This window comes from Armigeres subalbatus, chromosome 3, assembly GCF_024139115.2.
Source record: "Armigeres subalbatus isolate Guangzhou_Male chromosome 3, GZ_Asu_2, whole genome shotgun sequence".
NCBI classification, from domain to species: Eukaryota; Metazoa; Arthropoda; class Insecta; order Diptera; family Culicidae; genus Armigeres; species Armigeres subalbatus.
The window spans coordinates 125,866,962-125,890,136 of record NC_085141.1 but is presented as its reverse complement, the minus strand read 5'-3'; the positions used below and the strand labels follow the sequence as shown (position 1 = coordinate 125,890,136).

General features: G+C 38.6%; 1 protein-coding gene across 12 annotated transcripts in view; it reads right to left on the bottom strand.

Moving 5' to 3' along the window:
* The window catches only part of LOC134227992 (chitin synthase chs-2), a 136,811-nt gene that overhangs the window by 24,382 nt on the left and 89,254 nt on the right, over nt 1–23,175 (bottom strand). The window contains exon 1 of one of the 12 annotated variants that reach the window (XM_062709725.1): nt 6,053–6,694. The exons of 8 other annotated variants lie outside the window; for them this stretch is intronic. In XM_062709725.1, the coding sequence (XP_062565709.1) occupies nt 6,053–6,285 (233 nt within the window). In that variant the 5' untranslated portion in view covers nt 6,286–6,694. Of the gene's footprint in view, nt 1–6,052; nt 6,695–23,175 lie in introns of those variants that run through there. 3 more of the 12 variants (XM_062709724.1, XM_062709727.1, XM_062709726.1) reach the window with 3 other exon arrangements.

Sequence of the window (23,175 nt, the reverse complement as noted above, 5' to 3'; positions counted from 1 at the left end):
TGCGGTACTTATTGTAGGGGAACAGGTGGTAAAATGAACACGTTAAGGACTTGCGCTGAATTCAATAATAAAACGAGGATAATTTGCTAGTTTTACCACTTGGTTCAGCAATTTAACTCATATTCTTATTGCATTGAACATTTTTTCGGTAATAAACATTGTTTCATATAGTTTTCTTCGAAATAAAAACAAATCGAAATTTCTTATGTACAAATATAGTGCAGGTAAAATGAACACTGCTTGGTGGTAAAATGAACATCGCTTCTTAAACCCTTTTGAAATATTTAATCTTCTTTTTTTTACTCTATATACAACTAATTGAGATTACGAGAGCCTTTTAAAAAATCTGGTATAACTTTTGAAAAGCTCTTAATTATGAAAATAATAAAAAGAAGGAAAAAAGTTTTAAAATATCAATTACTTTTTAACTAAATTTACATATTTGAAGTTTTTTCTTGGTTATTTGATATGGTTTGTTTCTTGAACTTCCGCTTCACAATCGCACAACTTTTACCATAAATTTGTGAAAGTTTGATACAAGTGTTCATTTTACCCCCATACGTGCCTTGTGATAAATAACTCTTCCTCTAACTATGCAAACCAATAATTTTACTATTTACCCCTGCAACATCTTTGTGAAGGTTGTCCTATTTGCCGCTGTGGTTAGAACCGGTTTAAATCAATGTTATTATGAATTTATTAAGAATTAAAGCTTGCGGAAAAATGGTAAAAAATTACATCAGACCCTATTTTTACAGCCTCTTTTGATATTTTGGATAGTAATAGCTATTCGTTCGGTCTCAAAACCAAAATATTAGCTCAGGTACCTTATTTTATTTCGAGGAAAACGTGTGCATGATTACCATACGCCTAAATAGTGTTTTAATATAAATATAGCCAACTGTTCATTTTACCACCTCTTCCCCTACACGACAAAAGCTTCGGAACGCATACGTTCTTGAAACGGGCTATATGAGTTACAATAGAGCTATCACCTTCTTGCTCCCTGATTCAAAAGTCTTGCAATGATATTAATAAAATGGTTGCACGAATATTTTATCCATAGTAACACTCAATGTTGGTAGAATCATACTCGAATCTGAATCATCGAGGTTTCATGCACGAGCTAACTCGCCTGCGCTTGAGTTTCTCGGCCAGAATCGCATCGCTTCGCTCATTCACCGAAAAATGATTTCGTTTTAAAAAGCGTCAAAACGCAATCGAGGTATGTTTTGTTTATATATGCAATTATTAGCCATTGTTTTAGACGAAAAACAGTTAATTCAATGCATTCAACAATAAAGAACACGTAAATATCATGCAATGATGCAAATTGCGATTCGAATCATGAGCAAATCTCTGGGCCATGATTCTGATGGGATTTGACTCACGCTTGGTCTGAATCGCCGATGAGATTTGAGATTTTACCAACACTGGTAACATTGCCAGGCAGTGGGAGTTAGATTGTAATAACACACACACACACACACTCCTTTCCCGTCCGCAACGTTTACTACTCGCGCGCATCACAACCAAATTAATTGAGTTTTGGTAGGGTCGGTGTACCGGTAATAGTGGTATTAGTGACAGGTTCAAATTATGTATTTCATAACAATTAATAAGAATATATTTCCAGTGATGTAAATATATTGGCAGAAAGCTGTTCTTCTCTACTTTTCAGGAAAAATATTGTTGAAACTTTAAAATATTGTTTTCTTTTCAAAATTGCTTCCTCCATTAACTGGTACATGGACAAGTAATAGTGGTACTAGCTAATTTCTGTTCCTATAATAGTGAATCACATTGGTTTCTTATGGGATTCACTATTATAGGAACGGCTCACTATTAGCCAAAAAGTTAAGGAAAAATGATGTTTTTCGATGTTTTCCCGGAAAATTTGTAAACTTTTTCGCACACATTCACCTTTTTTAAGCAAGCGCTATGCTATGAAGTAATTTGTAAAAATCAAAATGCACTAAATCCAGCGAAAATCGAGTTTCCACTATTACTGGTACACCACTATTACTGGCACAGCCACCCTACATGATTGACATTTCTAGTGATGCACGAAAAATAAGATATGCCAATGATTGGAATGTTTCTGAATAATAAATATTGTAAACGAAAAAGAGGATGCTCCCCTAGGGTTTCTTTTATTGAAATATTTCATCAAATGCTTCGAAACCCAAATGTAGGCAATTCGGATCCAATAAAGGCATCATTACCACTGAGGAATAAATTTGGGGTTTCATAGTAAATAGTTTAAACAATTGTCGTATCCAAAAATTTTCATATCTTAAGATACGCTAGTTTTGTTCTAAACCAATGACATAAGTAAACAAATGAATTTTCTAAAAATATTCATGCATGATGGCACCACAATCTTTAATGAACAAAACTGCCTTACGTAGTTTACGTTGGGCGGTTGTGTCTTGTACATAACCCTTCTGATTTTTTTATACAACAAAGTTGTACCGAAAGTGTTATATGTCGATCGACTCAGCTCAACAAACTGAGGTGATGTCTGTAGGTATGTATATGTGTGTATGTGTACTAATTTTGTAGACACACTTTAGGAAACTTAGGATTGTCCTCGCAACAGGTTCCATTTCGACGGGGAACCCTGTTCCATTGTTTGCTATTGGCCAAAATTGGGCATATCGGACTATGGGATCAGAAGTCATGTCCTAAACACATTTTTTATGCGCAAAACATGCTAAAATCACTCATTCATATTTTTCAGCTAGGTAGATTAATCAGGGTTTTTTGTTTAAAATCACTGAAATAAAGAACAGCAAAACAGTTTTTGAAATACAAAAATGAAAAATAAGAAATGATAAAGTTTTAACCAATGAAACTTATTCATTGATTTTCGATCTATTTATGGTTGTTTTCTCAAACTTCTTTTTTTATTTGTCTTTTATACAAATTATACAATATTATCATCAATAGAACTTTTCTAATAACTGTGAGAAATTTAATCAGCGCATGTGTCATATTGTGGACAAAAAAACTCTACATGACATGAGACGATTGATCTCACAATGTAGAAACCTTTCTTAAGTATACATTGAGTATTTCCACAGTTGATTAGCTGCGAGGCTACTAATCATGTTCACAGGAAATTCCAGAGAACTAAAAAAAATATGACAACTCAGCTTATCGATTTTTTTTAGATAACACACAGACACTTTCTATCTACTTCTCCGGTAGAAACTCCTTCTCCCACATCTTAGTAGTCAACTCTGGCGCTCTTGTCAGTGTCTCACCACTATATTTAAGTAGCTCTTCTAGACTATCTAGTGGGTTATCTCTAGCGGATTTGTTTTTTTTTCTGCCCGCAGGTTCGTAGTCAGACACATTGGCATCAAGGTGCTGTTGACAGGGTTTGCAGTGATGCTGTATGAACTATATCATCTCAAACTACACTGCTGTGTCCCTAGCCCTACACCTGTGAAAGGATCAATTTCTCTTCGAAATTTCAGGTGCCATTAGGGCGGTGCAGCTACTAAACCTCTTTACAATCGTCATCTCCACTTTAACTTCAATACAATTGATTTTTTTTTCTGTTCATCGCCTTTTTGATATGATGTGCAGATTATTCCGCCCAATCACCGGTTTATACATTTCTTCCCTTGTAAGCCGGTAAACTTAAAGATAAACATAGATGTAACATTAGCTTTGAGCTAAAAGCTACACTAATCGAATGATAAAAGCTCAATGTGAACCTAACGATAACTTGAATGAATTCATAATGATGACAAATTTGAACATACGTTCAACAACCTTGAAAGATGCCGATGAGGAATTCCATAAATCAAGGCCAATCAATGGTGTTATAATGTGTTAATTTTTGCAGTTACGTTTCGCAAACTTCACGATTTGGAAGATTTATTTCATATGCCATCAGCGCTATATATCAATGCGAATAAATTGAACTAGGGGAACTGTTCGACACTTCATTCCATAGCTTCGATATTCATCCCATCAAAAACAAAGCAATGAAACAGAATTTGTTTTGCTTTTTAGTTTTGTGATTTTTTTCAGAAGTGAGCACGCATGTTGGTAAAAAAAGCGACGAGATTGGTGATGTATTTTTTTTTGTTTTGCGATGAAATGAATATATGTTCAGTGAGATGGAAAACGAATCATTTCCCCAAGGTAGTAAACCCCCAAAAGTAAACCATCAATGCATTACTTTGACGTAAGAGTAGGTTTTCCTTCCACAATAAGATGGCGATTAATGGTAAAACGGAATTGCTGAAAGAATAATATTTTCGAAGAAAAGAAAAATAAAATTCAATTTTTCCACATATAAAATTGTACTATTTAGTTTTTATATATTAGTCTGTTTATCCGTTTGTAGAGTGCGTGTTTTCTCTTGTTTCGGACAGCAGAACGATCGTGCGATCTGCTGAAATATTGTGTTCTGCATTGTGCAGCTGGTAATAAAGTAAATCAGTTAAGTGCGTGTCTTTTCGGAGTAGCTATCAAGCAAGCGTTATGCAGTGCGTGTTTTAGTTGTCGCGAAGTAGTTAAGATATCGAATCAGTCTTCGGGAAAATACGTAAGACACGCGTTGCTTTTCCGTTTTTGTATCATCATGAATATGGCGTCGTTCAAATGAAATAATTAGTCGCTTACCAAGGCGATTTCCAATACACTTCCTTCCCAACTAACATACTATTCCTTTCCAGTGAGCTCATAGATATGCAGAGGATTCCTCGGTCTCTTGTAGCCATGAGTGTCGAACTAATTTTCCTTCTCGTTATCGATTATCGTTATCGTTATTGGTCTTGAATAAAAGAAACTCCGAAGCATGTACAGTGATAATAGTTTTCTAGTCCCGAGAAAACTATTCAATTGGTGAGCTGTGCATTATTTGTTGTTTCACGGCCAATCACGACTGGCAACTACGATGGGTACAATCAATCAAGCTAAGCTAAGCTATTAGTCTGTTTTTTCGTTTGTAAGCTATATTGCCTCAAAGGAAATGCAAACTCATTTTTATTTATAGAGATCGTTCAATTTTACTAAAATATTGTCCACCATAATTATTGCCTTTGAAACTGCGTTGGTTACCCTTTTAGAAAACTATCGGTGCTAGCTATTTTGTTCCAGACAGAGGCATTGATCTCTCTTACTCAAATGAGCGTATGCATAGCATTACATTGGATCCTGATGTTGTGTCATGGACTGCATGTGAAGATATAAGAAAACGTTTTATATTCTTGCAATTAAACGTATCAATTGATGAAATAGAAAAATGCCTGTTGAAGCCATAAATACCTCTAATCTAGACCAACATTTGAAAAGGGCGTAACAGCCAAATTTTATTCTTTCTGATTCTTCGTCTATATATGTAGACAGCTATATATGTAGACGAAGAATCAGAAGGAATGAATTTTGGCTGTTACGCCCTTTTCAAATTTTGGTCTAGTAATGTTACTTCAACTGAAAATACACATTTAAACGACGTGAAGGTAACTTTCGCTCACCTAGGAAGTACTTGTTAAATGTTCAAAACAAACGATCATCGTGTAGCAATGTAAGTCCTCGCTTATGAATTTCATTGCCCCTACTAAACGCAGTTTTTCGCTTAATGGTAAGTATAATTATTACGAACCAGACGAACAAACACTTCTCAATATACTATCATAAACAACACATTTCACAAATTGTTGCCAGCAAGTGGCCACCGGCGGATTTGCCGTAACCATTTACCATAGCAGCCTACTGGAGACGTACGTATCTGCAATTGTTGAGTACGAGCAATATCAAGGAGTTTGAACAATGACGTGTTCGCACTTATTTCAACACGCGCCCCTCGACACACAAAACACGGACCGTTTTTCCACCCGATGAGAGTGAAAGCGTGGGTAACCTTGCGTTACCATCACAGGTTCGGGGGTTATCATCACGTCTGCAGCCTGCAACCAAAGCACGGAGTGCAATATGCTCACGCAATGCGTGTTAATAAACTTCCCAAGTTCATTCACAGTACGTACTGTTATATGTGTGACTTGTATGATATAGACTTGCGCATAATTACATTAGATATTCATCTTCATCGTCATCGTTTGCGACCCGACAATAGTAGTGACTTTTGTAGCTGACATAGTTCCCATCTCGAGCACTCCGATTCCCAGTGGCACCGCGGATGATCTCGCCGTTGATGACCCTTCCATCTGCAGCGATTGCACCTCCGTTTGGGTCAAACTCAATGTCTTCGTTATCGGCTGGATTGGCCGCTCCAATCGTAGTGGCACTAACTCTTCTGTACATTGCCGATGTTTTGGGAACTCATTGATGCGATCAGCTTCTTTGTCGTTTTGATGCACTCAATTAGAAGATCACTCACTCCCGGATCCAGACGAATTATCACCAGTTTGTGAATAACGCCCGACGTTCGCGCCTCGGTTCACGCCAAACCAAACTTAAGGTAGTGGTATCGTTTACACCCCATCGGTTAGACTGAACGAATTGAAATGAAATTTCTTCGATTCGTATCGCGGTTCACACCGTTCACCATCTAAGCTAAGTTGCACGCGTTTGCAAAACAACACCATCAGGGCGCACCTATTCAATAACTGGCGATGCGTTAGTTTCAAACATTAGGCGCCTTTTTCCACGATCATTCGAACGAATTCAAAGTAATTGAGTATAATGGAAAACCGAACTGGACAAACAAAGTCCCGCAAACTCTAGTGGTAATGAGGCATCGTGTGCGAGAGAGAAAATCTCCAATTAATTCCAAACTGATCTGCCTAAGCCCGATGGATAGTTTCGCACACTCGTCAAGACCATCCGAAATCAACTGTTGTTTACGCAGCGCACCCGACGCAGGTTTGCGTTTCTTTGGGCGGACGTTGAAAAGCCCAAAGTATTTCATGCTCCTTGAGTAGGCATCACACTACCAGCGAGTGAGTTGGTAGCACTTCTTATTTACCAGGTGTAAATCACAGCGCTTTATGGTCGACACACAACACACCATAGCAAAACCGGGACGCACTTGACCGTATCGGTAATCGATTCGGTTCCGTGCGATGGTTACTTCAAATGCTAAGTGTGTGATTTTGTTCGGTGGGATGGATTTTCCTGAGATGGGTGAATATCTTGGAGCCAACGTGTGCTAAATACGGTAGTGAATTTCTTTATGGACAAAACTATTTCATACCTGGTAAACATATATAAATGCAATAGTATATACGATAAGAAAAAAAACACATGCGCGCGTTGGTTAACATGTCCATTTGTGTCTTCTTTATTGAACAACTAATTTATTCACATTTTGTCTGAAATCTGGCTAATTAGGCTAAAATTCAATTTTTCAATATGTAACGAAATCAATATCAACCATACTTAACTGCTTTCTCGAAGCGTACAGCAATGCTTGTTTTGAAATTACTCTATTTTAGAATAGTCGAAAATGGTTCAGTCAGTTGGTAAGTCAGTCAACCAAAGTCTAAACTGGTGATGTGTAATAGCGTGGTGTAATCTATTATACTGCGACTGTAACCACACGTGCCGCTTTGCGTTATTAGGCAGTACATATATGGAAATTTCACACGCAATCATTGACTGCTTGTACGAAGCGACCAGAGCGCACACAATGAGCAAAGAGTGCATTGGTTTATTAATTTTTATTGGTTAGCTCAATACGGTGGGATTTTGTCAGCTGTTTCTTTGTTGCAGATAGTTTGGCTGTGAACTAATTCACAAATAAATGCAATAAACTCTTAATGCTTAGAATAGTTATGCTATACTATTAGAACTTTTTGTTTGAAAAGTAATCAACGACGAAAGAAATGAAAGTATGATCAACATGCTTTGTATCACCTGAAATTAAAAAAAAATTGTGTTCATTAAGCACTTCCACAGTTATTTGCTGCGAGATTTCTAAGGGCCAATTTCTTCACCTTTGCTTAACTCTTAAGCGGTGCTTACCCATACACTTAAACCTGGTTTAAGCACTAAACGGAGGTGAAGAAATTGGCCCTAAGCCATTTTGTTATTAGGTTCTGCAGCGTCTGTATCTAACCTCAAACTGATGACAGATTAGTAGTACTTCGCGTTGGACTCGGGGGCAGCCAACCAATCACGAACTCGAACCTTGTCGGAGTCCCCGTCGGAGTCAGTGCAAAGTACTACTGAACTGTCAAAAAAGTTCATTTGACGAGGACCGAATTCATTCGTGACGTCATGCTGCAGAACCTAATTTTTACATTCGTCTAACAGTAGAGATTTTATATCACAACGAAGAAAATCATTCTCAGGTCACTAAAGAGAACATGTTAAGTCTCATACTACATCACTCCGCCACCAATGACAACGACCTGATTTCATTTACATCTAAACAGATCACACTGAATTAACAATTTAACGCCACAATACACGGTTTGAGGACGCATTTCTACATTTCGCGTCGTCCTATATCTGGTCAGCCGACAATAGTGTTGCTGTCCGGCATTCTTGCAACATGACCTGCCCAGCTTTGGTTGCCTTCTAGATACTGGGTGCTCCGTAGAGTTGGGCGAGCGGTTCATACTTCTCCACCACACGTCCTCTTGCACACTGCCAAAGGTGATCCCAAGCACCCGTCTCTCAAATACTCCGAGTGCTTACAAGTCCTCCTTGAGCATGGTCCAAGAAGACTACCGGTCTTATAAGCGTTTTGTACATGCGGATGTGAAACTTTTTTGAACGCAGTTTCTTCGGGAGCCCGTAGTAGGAGGTCGAAAGTATCCCCGTATGTACAGTGTACAGTAGGGCAGTTCAAATTTCAAAAATATTCGAAAATTCCAACTCCCACATTTCTATTAGCATCATTTTGATAATATAGGAGTCCTGGCAAAATTTCAGGCAATCCGGTGGTCATTTAGGGGTGGCGCGAAGTCAATTTATGTTTATATGGAAATTTGTATGGGAAAAACTTAAAATTGATTCAAGTCTCCCTCCATCTGTCAAATCGTGATGAATTCAAATAAACATCCCCAGCCTCTCTTTTTGGAATCTATATAAATGAGACCTCCGGATAACACATTAGTTATGAGTGGATTGAACGAATCTATTGACAGCGTGAATATGAGATAAATGGCTAAAATGGTGTAATTAGCCTCAACGTAGCAGTGGAAACATAAATCAAAATTAATGAGTTACCCACTGGTTAAGCTCAAATAGACTCCAAAAATGGAGGTTGGGGATATTTATTTGAATTCATCACGATTTAAGAGTGATAGGGGGATTTGAATAAATTTTAAGTTTTTCCCATACAAATTTCCATATTAACATTAATTGACCTCGCGCCACCCCTAAATGGCCACCGAATTGCCTGAAATTCTGCCAGGACTCCTATATTATCAAAATGATTCTTATAGACATATGGGAGTTGGAGTTTTCGAACATTTTTGAAATGTGAACTACCCTAGTGTACAGTTCTGCCACCTTTGTAAACGCTCGGCCGACAATGTTTATGTCATCTGCGAAACAAACAAATTAACTGGATCTGTTGAAAATCGTACCCCGGATGTTACGCCCGGTTCTCCGCATGACAGCTTCTAGCACAATGGTGAACAATAGGCACGAAAGTCCATCACTTAGTCCCATCTTTGCTGGATGTCCTATTCGTATGGGACAAATATGCTATTATGGGCAGTATATGACCCCATCCTTCTATGTACTTCCCCGGTAGCTGTTCAGTTTCCCAGATTTTGACAATCAGTTTGTGCAGCCTGATGAGCTCAGCTCCGATACCATCCTTACCAGCTGCTTTTTGTCTTTAGCTGTTGGATACTATCCTTAACATCCCTCAAGATGAGGGCTGGCTGCATCCTCCACTGAACTGATGTGGTCATCTCCTCTGCTGTGTTAACTCTTACTGCCTGTACTTTCAGCGCCATTCAAGTGCTCCTTGTAGTGCTGCCTCCACCTTTCGATCACCACACGTTCGTCCTTCAAGGTGCTCCCATTATTATCCCTGCACATCACGGCTCGTGACACGAAACCTTTGCGGGATGCGTTGAGCTTCTGATAGAACTTGCGTGTTTCTTGACTTGAGAACGGTGTAACTATGAAAACGATCTACGGCTAGTAAATTTCGCTGCTGCCCGAAGGATGACCTCCAGCACACTAACTTTAACTTATCTCAGTATCTCAGTGACTGAGTAAAATTGTAATTTCCGTGAAAAGTGAGACTACTAGAAACATCGAGTCCACAAACATTGCTTAAGCTTCTTTAGTGGAATGTCTTCAACTGTCTAAGACGAGTTTAGTACTTTCCATTTAATTCCTCCACATTTTGTTATCTTTACATATACGTATTTCGACCTCAACTGTGAGGCCGTCTTCAGTGTCTCCAAATACAGTAAATTAACAAAATAGTCCACTCTGGCTGATTTCGAAAGATAACACAGTAGCGCCGCGGTGTCACAAAATGCAAGCAATGTAGTGAAAAGACATGTCGAGGGGTGTTCATTAAGGGTATGCGATAACACACTTTTTCCTAACGAAACGAAACGAAACGAAATTTAAAATGTCTATGTTGATTCGGATCGAAACGAAACGAAATATGGATTTACTTTCGAAACATCGAAACGAAACGAAATCAAGGTTCATTTGATTCGAAATTTTTCGAAACGAAACGAAATTTCAATTTTTTTTCCGCGGAATTTTGATTAAATTGGTTTTACATTATGTACGCAATTCGGACACTATTTCGAAGTCAAATAACTGTTTTACGACCAAAAGAATTATAATAACAGGAGAGGCAGTTTGTGATAAATCGCCGCATTCTTGCCGCATATACCATTGGCGATAAGGCAATGACCCAGCATTTATACCGCTTTCATGTCAGAAAGTATAAAATATATAGAAATTGTGGGATTTTTCATATACGGATTCAAATTTCGTTTAAAACCTTAGTTCACTTAAGAATAATGTAATTATGCTGAAGCATACTTTATATTGTCTTGTCAGCGTGGTTTTATAGTATTGAGTTAATTCAAAATCAGAAAATTAATGCTTAAATTTATTTTTTTATTTAGTGGGACACTCAACTATGTATCCACATCTGCCAGGCGCATACACAGATAGAGAATTGATATTTGAAAAGGGCGTAACAGCCAAAACTTATTCCTTCTTATTATTCGTCCACATATATACAGCATACATTTGCTCACTAGAAGAATCCTGTGCACCTTTCTAAAATGCACAAAGATATGTACTTCAGATTGAATTTTACAGACCCATAGTCTTATATACAATCAGTTCGACGAACTGAGCTATTGTCTGTGTGTCCTTGGCACATGAGAACAGCTGTTATGGTCAGTATGAGCTAAAAGCAATCATAAGTAGAGAACTTTCAACAATTTTAATAATCTTTCAACCCGTTCTGGATTTTTTTTTGCAATTTCCATGCGAAGATCTGGAAATGCCCACAAATCTTCAATGTTCCTTGCATATTGTGGAAATATTCGAAGAAGAGCTCAGCTTGATGAACTGTACACATCGTAATTGCTAATAATGATTGTCCGAAAAACAGCAAATATGCACAGCTCACCAATTAAATAATATTCTTGGAATACAAAAAAGTTATTCTTATTGTACTTGCTTCGGAGTTTCCAAATCATGACCAATAACGATGCTGGTCACGTCCTTACAGTCAATTTAGGATTAGAAGAGGAAAATTAGTTTAACACTCATTGTTATAAAACAGCGGTTCTTAACCTTTTTCTTGAGAGGTACCCTTCGAACTTTTGCATAAATTGAGGTACCCCCTATGATTCTTTTGCTGTAAATGAAAATAATGGTAGCGCTTAAAGTATATCAAAAATGGACCTGAAATCTAACGGAATATATGGCTCTCCATAAACTTTTTCTGAAATTTTCATTTTTTTTTTAATTCCCAATTAAAAGTAAGTTCTTAAATCAAGGGACTTTTTTTTATTTTGTTGAGGCGAGAAACCACTACGTCCACTAATTGAACTTTTGTGGTGAACCCCTATTTAATATTACGCTTCAAATAGGCTGGAAAATCAATTGATGATAACCAACTAGGCATTATGACGCGTCTTCTCCCAGTCAGGTGAGATGGCTTCGATAAAACCAACCACCCTTTTGGGATGTGTGGTCCAAACCTCTTCCGGTAGCATGTATGCACCATTTAAGAATTTAGACCTTCGTTTATATAATGTAACCTTCGTTTGTATAATGTTTATATAACGCAATTGCAAAGCAGATGCACCGATGTTTCACGTTCCATGTTACAGAAACGACATATATCACTTTGGACCAGGCCTATATTTTTATATCAAGGGACTTACTGTACGAAACGTTTTGACTATTGAAAGCTTCAGAGCATATTGAAAATAGGCTTTCGAGCCTCTTGAAAAGTGGCTTTCGAGCCTCTTGAAAGGAGGCTTCCGAGCCTCTTGAAAGAAGGCTTCCGAGCCTCTTGAAAGGAGGCTTCTGAGCCTCTTGAAAAGAGGCTTCTGAGCCTCTTGAAAGGAGGCTTCCGAGCCTCTTGAAAGGAGGCTTCCGAGCCTCTTGAAAGGAGGCTTCCGAGCCTCTTGAAAGGAGGCTTCCGAGTCTCTTGAAAGGAGGCTTCCGAGCCTCTTGAAAGAAGGCTTCCGAGCCTCTTGAAAGGAGGCTTCCGAGCCTCTTGAAAGGAGGCTTCCGAGCCTCTTGAAAGGAGGCTGCCGAGCCTCTTGAAAGGAGGCTTCCGGGCCTCTTGAAAGGAGGCTGCCGAGCCTCTTGAAAGGAGGCTGCCGAGCCTCTTGAAAGGAGGCTGCCGAGCCTCTTGAAAGGAGGCTGCCGGGCCTCTTGAAAGGAGGCTGCCGAGCCTCTTGAAAGGAGGCTGCCGGGCCTCTTGAAAGGAGGCTGCCGAGCCTCTTGAAAGGAGGCTGCCGAGCCTCTTGAAAGGAGGCTGCCGAGCCTCTTGAAAGGAGGCTGCCGAGCCTCTTGAAGGAGGCTGCCGAGCCTCTTGAAAGGAGTCTTCCTCTTGAAAGGAGGCTGCTGACCCTCTTGAAAGGAGGCTGCTGAGCCTCTTGAAAGGAGGCTGCTGAGCCTCTTGAAAGGAGGCAGCTGAGCCTCTTGAAAGGAGGCTGCTGAGACTCTTGAAAGAAGGCTTCCGAGCATCTTGAAAGTAGGATTCCGAGCCTCTTGAAAGGAGGCTTCCGAGGCCTCTTGAAAGGAGGCTTCCGAGGCCTCTTGAAAGTAGGATTCCGAGCCTCTTGAAAGGAGGCTTCCGAGGCCTCTTGAAAGGAGGCTTCCGAGCCGCTTAAAAGAAGGCTGCTGAGCCTCTTGAAATGAGGCTTCCGAGCCTCTTGAAAGGAGGCTTCCGAGCCTCTTGAAAGGAGGCTTCCGAGCCTCTTGAAAGGAGGCTTCCGAGTCTCTTGAAAGGAGGCTTCCGAGCCTCTTGAAAGGAGGCTTCCGAGCCTCTTGAAAGGAGACTTCCAAGCCTCTTGAAAGGAGGCTTCCGAGCCTCTTGAAAGGAGGCTTCCGAGCCTCTTGAAAGTAGGCTTCCGAGCCTCTTGAAAGGAGGCTTCCGAGCCCCTTGAAAGGAAACTTCCGAGCCTCTTGAAAGGAAACTTCCGAGCCTTTTGAAAGGAAACTTCCGAGCCTCTTGAAAGGAGGCTTCCGAGCGTTTTGAAATGAGGCTGTCGAGCCTGTTTAAAAATCCCTTCCGAGCCCCTTGAAAATATCCAAGGCTTTTAAAAGAAGCAGAAATAAAAGGAAATTTCTAGAAAAACAGCTTGGCTTCCGGTTCTCTTAAAAGAAAGTTTTTTAACATCTTATAATAATGTTTCCGGGTCACTTGAAAGGTGGCTTCCGAACTGCTTGGAAGGAGGCCTCCGAGAAGCGCAGAAGGATGCTTCCAATTCTCTTGCAACGAAGCAACTAAGCTTTTCGGGAAGAAGTCTTCATGTCTTTCAAATGGAGGCTTTTGAATCTGTAGACTCTAGATTTTAGTTAAGAATCATATTCTTAACATATTATTCAACATTCTGTTTTGACCCGGTAGATTGCATAGAAGATTTTTTAAATTTGTTCATTCGAGGTTTTGCCCTTTTGATCTTTTGTCCCACCTAGGGTGACCATATGAAATTTTTCCAAAGGAGGACAATTCTTTCAAATCGTTGCAAAAGGAGGACATTTGGTTGAAAAAGGAGGACATGAGAAAGAAACTACCAAACCGAAAATGTTTTGTATTTGATATTAAATTGACTGATTTTTCGAAGCGTCGAGTTAAATACGGCATACATAAAATAAAAGAAGAAAGAAAAAACTCAGCATCTTTATAGTGAGATTCTATTAAACAAGCTTCAACTTATCTGAATACACAAATGTTTGATGTATCAATATGTTGGTATTTTAGGCAGCATTGCACAGAATTTTAGCAAAAAAACTGAAATATTATTATTTTCGAATGACTTAACCATCACTTACATCGCAACGTTGAGCAATAGACAACTGATTGTATACTATTTAAGACAGAAGACTAGCGGAGAGTATTCCTTGAATACCAACAAGTTTATGGCCTACACCATGACCACGATGTTTTCAATAGTTGTTTGCAGAAATTCAAAAATGTTTTCAGGGTGGATATAACTACGGAGATTTTCATGACGATTTTGAAGCTTTGCGGGGAATTATTTTCAGATGATTATAGAACGATGGATCTAAGAAAGATTACAATTAATTTTTCATTGAATGTAAATTTGGAACTTTATGTTTGAATAGAGAATATTGTTGACAAGGGAATTTATTGTTGCACCCGTCTTTGCAATGCACATTTTATCAAGCTCTTTTAGTGGAATGTCTTCACCTGTTATGGGACCACGTTGGAGTGGAATTGAAATAGTACTAAACTCGACTTATGACAGGTGACCATTTTTAGATTTCTATAGACTGTTTTAGAGGAAACGTATCATGTGTTACGATCGAAATATGATGGAATGTATGCTTTCTCGCAGTACACCTTGAGAAGCATTTTAATCATTTTAATCATTTTAATCATAGCCCATTACACACAATTTCGTGAAATTATCAATCTATTATTTCAGAACATTCTTTTGACATCTTCTAATACACTCATAATGTTTGGTATTGGTCCTGTAATATTTTCTTCAGTGATAACAAAAAAAAACTCTCCAGAAATTAATGTCTAGGGTAACCGTACCCTTATTGGAGGTAGCACCAATAGTGGAGGTAGTGGGGTTTTAATTGGATTTATCATATTTATACACTTTACGATGGTTTCAGTTGATTCGCCGTGCTTGAAATATCCTGTTTAATGCAACTTATCTTAAGTTTTTGCTTGAAAAACTATTGAAAACAATGATTTTCCTTAACAAAATTGACTCCCTTGCACCTATAGTGGTGCAACTGTACCAATAGTGACGAGTCTCATAAGAAACCAATGGATAGCACCACTATGGGAACCAAAATTAATTTTTACCGCCACTAAAGGAACAGTGTACCCATAGTGGTGCAAGCAATATTTGGTTATTGTTGATGTTAAATGACATCATTTTCTTTTTTGTTAGCAAATTTATTAGTTTATCTATTGACTAAGATATTAAATCTGTAAATTTCCCATAATTATCAGTTTTTAAAAAATATTTCCTTTTGTGGATCTAGTAATACCTCTTCCATTGGTACCGTTACCCTAGCATTGTTAATTGTTTCCTCAAAATATACAAAAAGGAGGACATTTCAGCGCAAAAGGAGACATCCGATTATTATCGAAAAAGGAGGACATGTCCTCCTTTAGGATACCATATGGTCACCCTAGTCCCACATCTCTTCATCCATTGTACTGGTTGTGGAGGACCAGGTATTTTGGACCACCAGTTCGACGGCTCATATTTTGGACCACTGAGTATTATGTACAAGACAAAGTTTAGAAATAAAAAAATTCAAAACTTGGCTAGTAGAGAAGGAAATCCATGTGAAGCCCCTGGGTAAGCGACTGAATATTTATTGTAAACAAAGTTATTTGAAAACAAGAAGACGAAAACTGTGTTTCAAATCAAACCAACACAATTCAATGTGCTTCGTTTAATAAGCTTCTACAACACGAGCGATCTGCACTAAATAATTCTGTGCTCTTTGATGCAGACATTAGTCGATTGTACACTGGTTAAACAAATTTCTGCTACGCGAGGGTGATTTTTTTCACTTCGCGTTCTCCCGGACTAGCTGCCGTCCCATGACCAGCAGCAACACGATCGATTTGGCATTAATATTGTACAAATAGTAAAAAATATCACAAAATATAAATTCGAAACTTGGAAACACTTAAGACGTTTTATAGAAGCAAACTACATACGTATTTGTCGACTAAGAATAAAGTTATGTAGTAAGCGTTAATAGAATAAACTGTACAACCAAAAGTTTTGAAAACAACTTAACGATTTTGTTCAGCGGCGCAGCCAAAATTTTTGATAAAATAAAGAATGGTTTAAGTTTAAATTTGTTTCGAAATTCCGCGGAATTCCGTTAAATTTCGTTAGAAGCTAGTTTTTTCTAGCGAAATTTTTGTAATTTTACGAAACGAAACGAAATCAAGAAATGCGATTTCGCCATGCTAAAATTCCGCGAAATTCCGCGGAATTTCGTTTCGAACCACCTGAAACGAAATTTTTCGAAATACCGCATATGCTTAGTGTTCATACGTATGATGCAATATGCAGTATGACATGCCTAAATGTTTTTTTTCAACTATCACACCCGGCTATCGTTTTCGGACGTTGGTTGCCTTTTGTGACGCAAGATGGTGTGATTGTGCTGTCCGTTGCCTAATATATGGGGATTCTCGAAGTGGACTATATTGGTAATAGAGTATATTTGGTGTCTCGTAAGTACGATGCACTGAAGACGGCCTCACAGTTGGGGTCGAAATACGTATCTGTAAAGATAACAAAACGTGGTGGAATTAAATGGAAAATAATAAACTCGCCTTAGACAGTTGATTGAGTCCACGTTATCCGCGAGATGAAAAGGGCGTATTTGCAGCTGCGAATAATTACGGACTTTGTAACCAGCTAAAGTTCCGTAGTCTACGGTCGAAGCTCGATTGGCTTCATACGCCATGAAACTTGGACTGAAACTGAAGGCTGATCGGATGGCTTTCGGAGTAACTATTTGAGCGTAATGTGTTAAGCTCCCCTGGGGTACATACGAAGATCTTCATTCTGGGTGGCAGCACGTTACAGCCTTGACCGGGCCCAGGTCAGATTCCTAGCGGCTCCATTTATTTCTTTGTCGCCGCGAGCCCCAGGGTCAGCGATGTTCAGTCGGATTCCATTCCAGCGCTTGTTTACATATTTCGTTTTTGTTTTTTTTTCGTAAAGTGTGGCAAACACACCTCCATTTATGCTCACGAATTTCTGTTGATATCGGTTTTCAATGGCATTCGATCGTTCAGATGCTCCATAGTAATAAACTGTTTGGGAAGCCCATGCTTTGGGACAGGGTCAATCGCATTCACCACTATCCCGTCGGTTACGATAAGGAACAGTAGCGGAGATAGAATACATTTTTGCTTCATTCTAGCGACTACCCGGATCCGGATGGATCAGACAAAGCTCCGTAATACTGGATTCTGTACATAAAAGTCTCATACTGCAGATTCTGCACGTAAAAGCCCCATACCTCATAAAGCGCTTTGATGAGGCCATCGATTTGATCTAGAACACCCTTGGACCTCAGGGTTCCCAGGGTTCGCAGGTTCTCGAGATTCAGACGATCGAATGATTTTTCGTAGTTAAAAACTTGAAGAAGTTGATCCAAGGTGCTCGAGCCAACGTTTTACCTGATCTATTGCGCCAGTGATTAACTGTCCTGTCGTGTCTTTCACCGATATCCTCCGACCGATCCAGATATCCAGTAGAGCAGACGAATATCGCCGGTTGTTGCGGCTTTCTCCCCTTTGTCGGCCAAGAAGTCCACCCACGCTCGTTTGTCCCGTCTGTGGCAGCATTTAACTTCTTTTTATTGATCCGAGTACAGTTGATGGGACTGGTATTTGGTTGCTTTTGTTTTTGCCTGCTCTATTGAGGTAATGTGAAATGATAAGTGACATGTTCGAAGTAAGAAATGAGAACTAATCCGTGAAAAGTGAGAAATGATAACTGAACAGTGCAAGTGAGAGATGAGAACTGATTAGTGAAAATTGAGAAATGCGAACGAAAGTTATTTTTCAAATAAATCAAAAAAGGAGGAAATTCAGGAAAATGAAGGAAGTATAAAGAAGAAGAAAGAAAAGAGAAAGAAGAAGGAAAAGGAAGAAGGAAGAAGGAAGAGAGAGGAGGAAGGAGGAAGAAGAAAGAGCAAAGAATGAAGATGCGAGAAAGAAGAGAGGAGAAGCAAGATGTTGTAGCCTATAGCCTATAAGAAAGTCGCGGAAGAGAGACCAAAAAAGAGATAAGAAATAAATATGAAGAAGAAAGATTGAAAAATAAGGAAGGGAGACAGAAAAAAAAGAAGACGGGAGAAATAATGAAAAAGGATCAATATGGAAGAAGGAAGAAATTAGTAGAACGAAGAAGGAAATAGGACTTCTCACTTCTCTCTACTCACTTTTTTTTACTCACCTATCTCTGTTCACTTATTATTTCTCACTTCCCACTCCTCTTTTCTCGCTTTTCTTTTCTCACTTCCCACCTCACACTTTACTAAATCTCCCATTCCTCACTTTCAACTTCACACTTCGCAATTATCATTATTAACTTCGTTTTTTATCACTTCTTATTACTCTCATCATGTGAATTTTTTGTGTGGATTCGGTCAAGTGGCGTTGATTTGCCCCCGAACTGTTCAATTGACTTTTTACTGCATATCATGTCAGTTTGAAAATTAACCGTGAATCATTTTATGGTGCAATCTTTATCACAATTGGCACGGATATCAATTCGGTTTCAATAATACATTTGAAATAATAAATAGGTATGGTATATATTTTTCTTGCGAATTCCCATTTTTCGATCACCGAATGACGTGTATCTCAATTGACAGAATAGAATTTTTCAATTGAAGAGAAGCACTGATCGATTGAAACGGCATGGAAAACCGAAAAATAAAAAAATGGCTGGCTAGATTTACTATTCGACGTCCAAATGAATGAGATGAAATTTGCTGTAAAATGTTATCTGCATGTCATGTGAGCAATTTGTTCAAAACTTTTTTCACAAGCCTATTCCACCTTATTTTTATTTTCTGAATCCATAACGCTTGAGTGGTACCAACCATCTACCCACAGACAAACAGACATAACAGCTTGAACATTTTTCTAACAAATGAATTGCCCAAATCCTGTACCACACCATCGTAAGAGCATGCTACACGAAACAATGTTTCGTATGACATAGTTACCAGAAGGCGCTGAAGTGAAATGTCAAATCGAAAGGACTACGACGCTAGCGCCTCTAATTTCTCTAGTGTTACGTCGGTTTGTATGTGGTCTACCTATCGAGCAAATAAAGCAACTGCTTGTTGGTAAGGCGGAAGTATTGTTATAGCCTGATGATTATTTCGGCAAATCAAAACGCAACATTTAAAACGCATTAGATTTGTTTTGGAAACTACTTAAAAACACTTGAATACACTTCCATATAAAGAGTCTACAATAAACTTATTTGTTTTTTTTTGTGTGGGTATCTTGGTTATCTTAGTTAAGTTAAGTTATCCCTTGTCATAAGACGAGTTTATACAATCCCATTGAATTCCACCACTTAATTGTATCTTGACAGATACGTATTTCGACCTCAACAGTAAGGCCGTCTTCAGTGTCTCGTACTTGACTCGACGAGACACTGAAGACGGCCTTACTGTTGAGGTCGAAATACGTAACTGTCAAGATGCACTTAAGTGGTGGAATTCAATGGGATTGTATAAACTCGTCTTATGACAAGTGAAGACATTCCACTAAAAAGCTCAAAATAATTTTTTTAACAAATTAAGTTATCCCGTTAAGTCACTAGAAGGGTTGAACAAAAATGTAAGTTGCCAACATTATAACATGAGCATCATACAGAATTCAGCGGAACGGCGACGGAAACGGAAAATTTGACAGAAAACATATGGACTAACTGTCAAATCTGCCGTTTCCGTCGTTGTTCCGCTGTATTGCGTGAATGACTTTAGTGTAAGCAGATCCTCTTTGTGCAACTTTACTATCAGAAACTTTGGTCGACTCCTTTTGGAATTGTTTACATTGAGTTTTGGCTGTCAATGGCACCTTAAAAGAATTAATAGACGTAGTGCCACTAAAATGACGGAGGTTTTCAACGTATTGGAGAGGAGTCTCCGTCGGATCCTGAAAGATAAACATCAGGCCAAGCACTACAAAAGATTCAAAGTTTAAGACCTTTCGGTGAATCAAAAAAAAAAATGTGAAGGTGCTGCCGCAGAGGATGGATGGTTGGAGAATATCGTGTTTACCGCCGAGAAACTCTTCACCGTACAGCAGGTCGTGAATAAGCAGAAAAACAAGGTTTTATTGCCAGAAAGATCACGAGCCTATGCCGACGTGCTGACGGACACCAGGCGACAACCAAATTCGGTGATGCCGTATTCCGCTGGTGTTTGTCCCTGAAGAAGTGAAGATCATCCAAAATACATGTCGCGAACTTGTTCTACAGATCGTCGTCGAACCGTGGGCACGTCGTTATTTTGGTTGCAGGGATGGGGGTTTCCAACAGAAACTGGTACCGCTCATAAAGCAACGAAAACCCAACTCTGGGTTGGGGAACATTGTTCGGGGATAGGTTCGAGTTCGGAGTGGCCGGAGTGGTCAAGTGGTTCAGACCTGAACGCCTGAACCCTATGGATTTCAGAGTCTGTAGTAAGTTAGATGCTGCAGTCTGCTCTAAAAAACATGAAGGTATGCATACCCTGAGGCGACATCTAGCGGCAGCCTGTGAGCACCTGCGGTCCTCGTACGTTGCGTTCCTCGTTTGTCTGCAGCGAGTGATTAAACTCAAGGGCAAAAAGTGATTTGGTTTCAAGGGAAATTGAATTAATTTGAAATAAGATGTTTTTGATTTGATCAATTTATTTGTTTGTTCTAAAGCAGTACTTCAACTGCCGGATGCTGCCTTATCAAGAGACAATCTTCAGCATAGTTATACAGTCGCCTCTCCACATCTCGATATTGAAGAGACAAGGAGAGATCAAGAGATCAAGGAATTGAAGGAAAATTTAAATGGGTACTAGATCGAAAAAATCTCGTTTCTATGAAAAACGGCAACAAAACGTATGCCATTTCTTGTTTTGATGTGTTTGTTATTGTCCAAATATGGTCTAGTAGCCTAAAAAATTGAATATACATACATACATATCGATATAGGGAGAGAGAATCCTGCACGAAATATGACTACAACACAACGAGACAGAGAGATATCGAGATAGGGAGTTTATTGAGATGTAGAAAGTCCAAATGTATGTATATTGAAGAAACCGAGAAAACCATCCATACAGGAAGAGATACCAAGATATAGAACATCGAGATGTAGATAAATCATTGCCCTAGCTCAGTGGTCCCCAGCATGTTTACTATCAAGGACCGCATAGCAATTTCGAACTGTTGAAGCGGGCCACAGTACATTTGCATGATTTGTTTTCAATTTCATGTAGATTTTTGCTGCTTAATGAATTATTTTGAATATCTATTTCACATTTCAATAAAATTTGTTGCGATGAATCTTCTTTAAATAACATACTTGTAAAAACATTTTTTGCAATTCCTGATCATAATATCTGGTTTACAGTTCGTCTTTGAGTGATAAAACGGCCTACTTTTCCATACCAACGAAATGGGTGCTTTAATGAACATTATGCAACTCAAATGGGTTGCATAATATTCATTATAACACTCATTTGGGTGCTATAATGAAAAACCAACATCAGAACAGTAGTTACATGACTTCATATTGCTGAATGAGCTGGGGGAAGTGTTCAAATAGTGTATTCTCTGCGTCGCGTAATAAATGAAATACATTGATGGACATGACATCAAAAATTTCCAAAGGCAAGTACATCTATCGCTTCACGGCTCATCGAACTAAGCAATGTGGCACGGTGCCATGGAATCTGATTGTTCTCGGCAGCAAAATAATTTATTAGCGAGAATATCCATGTGGAGTGAATTAGGCTGTACAATTTTGGTACGAATTTATCAAGTTAAAGTCCATTTTTCGTCATTGCAAAAAATAGCGTGTGCAACTCGTTGCAAAACTCGATTTTTTCAGCACTCGTAGTATTTATCCAACTCGGCTAGCCTCGTTGGATAAACGTACAACTCGTGCTGAAAAAATCATCTTTTTGCAACTTGTTGCACAAACTACTATTATTCTACGGGTTTTATCACCGCAGTTAATACTAAAGACGATAAAAATCTTTTCGCAACAACATGTTTTTAGCATAGTTTGCAGAACATATATTAATCTTCTTTCCCAAATGATCATATGCCGTCCGATTCTAAGATTTTGAATTTTTGTTGAAGGATTATTGTTCACTACACATAACATAATATAACGATTCCTTAACCTCATTCCATCCGTTCAAGGACTTTAAATATGCAAAATGTATGCGCGTAACTGCATGAAATAAATAAACTGATAGTTTTATTCCCTTTTTAAGCAGTAAAAATATTGAAATCTCCCAATTCTGTGTCATTGAACGAATAGATAAAAATTGAGATTTCGAGCCACCATTGATCATAGTTTGTCGTATCAAATAACGACAAACATGTTTCAAAGCCAAGTAAACTTACCAGCAGTTTTGAATAGAAATCGAATAAATCTGATTTCCGCACTATGTGCCTTGTTTCCAGATTTCCGATCAATTGATTTTTTCAGAAACCTTTTATTCGTCAACTAATCGGAGCTTGGGAAATTCTTGACTTTGTTAAATATTTTAGGTACCATCGATCGAGGGTTCTTTTGATAGATCGAAGGCTATTTTGGACATTTTGAAACAAAAATTATAAAGTAAATTACTCTCAAATTGCCATTATCACAGTGTTGATTGGTTGGATGGTTGTTTGGATTGTTGGATGGCAACTTTCTGTTTCAAATTTGGTATTTTTTCCGTTTAGTTTTTTTTAGAAAATCAAAAATCCAAAGTAGCTCCCGCAGTCAAAAAAAGCCATGCACGACGGTAGCGTAAAGTACG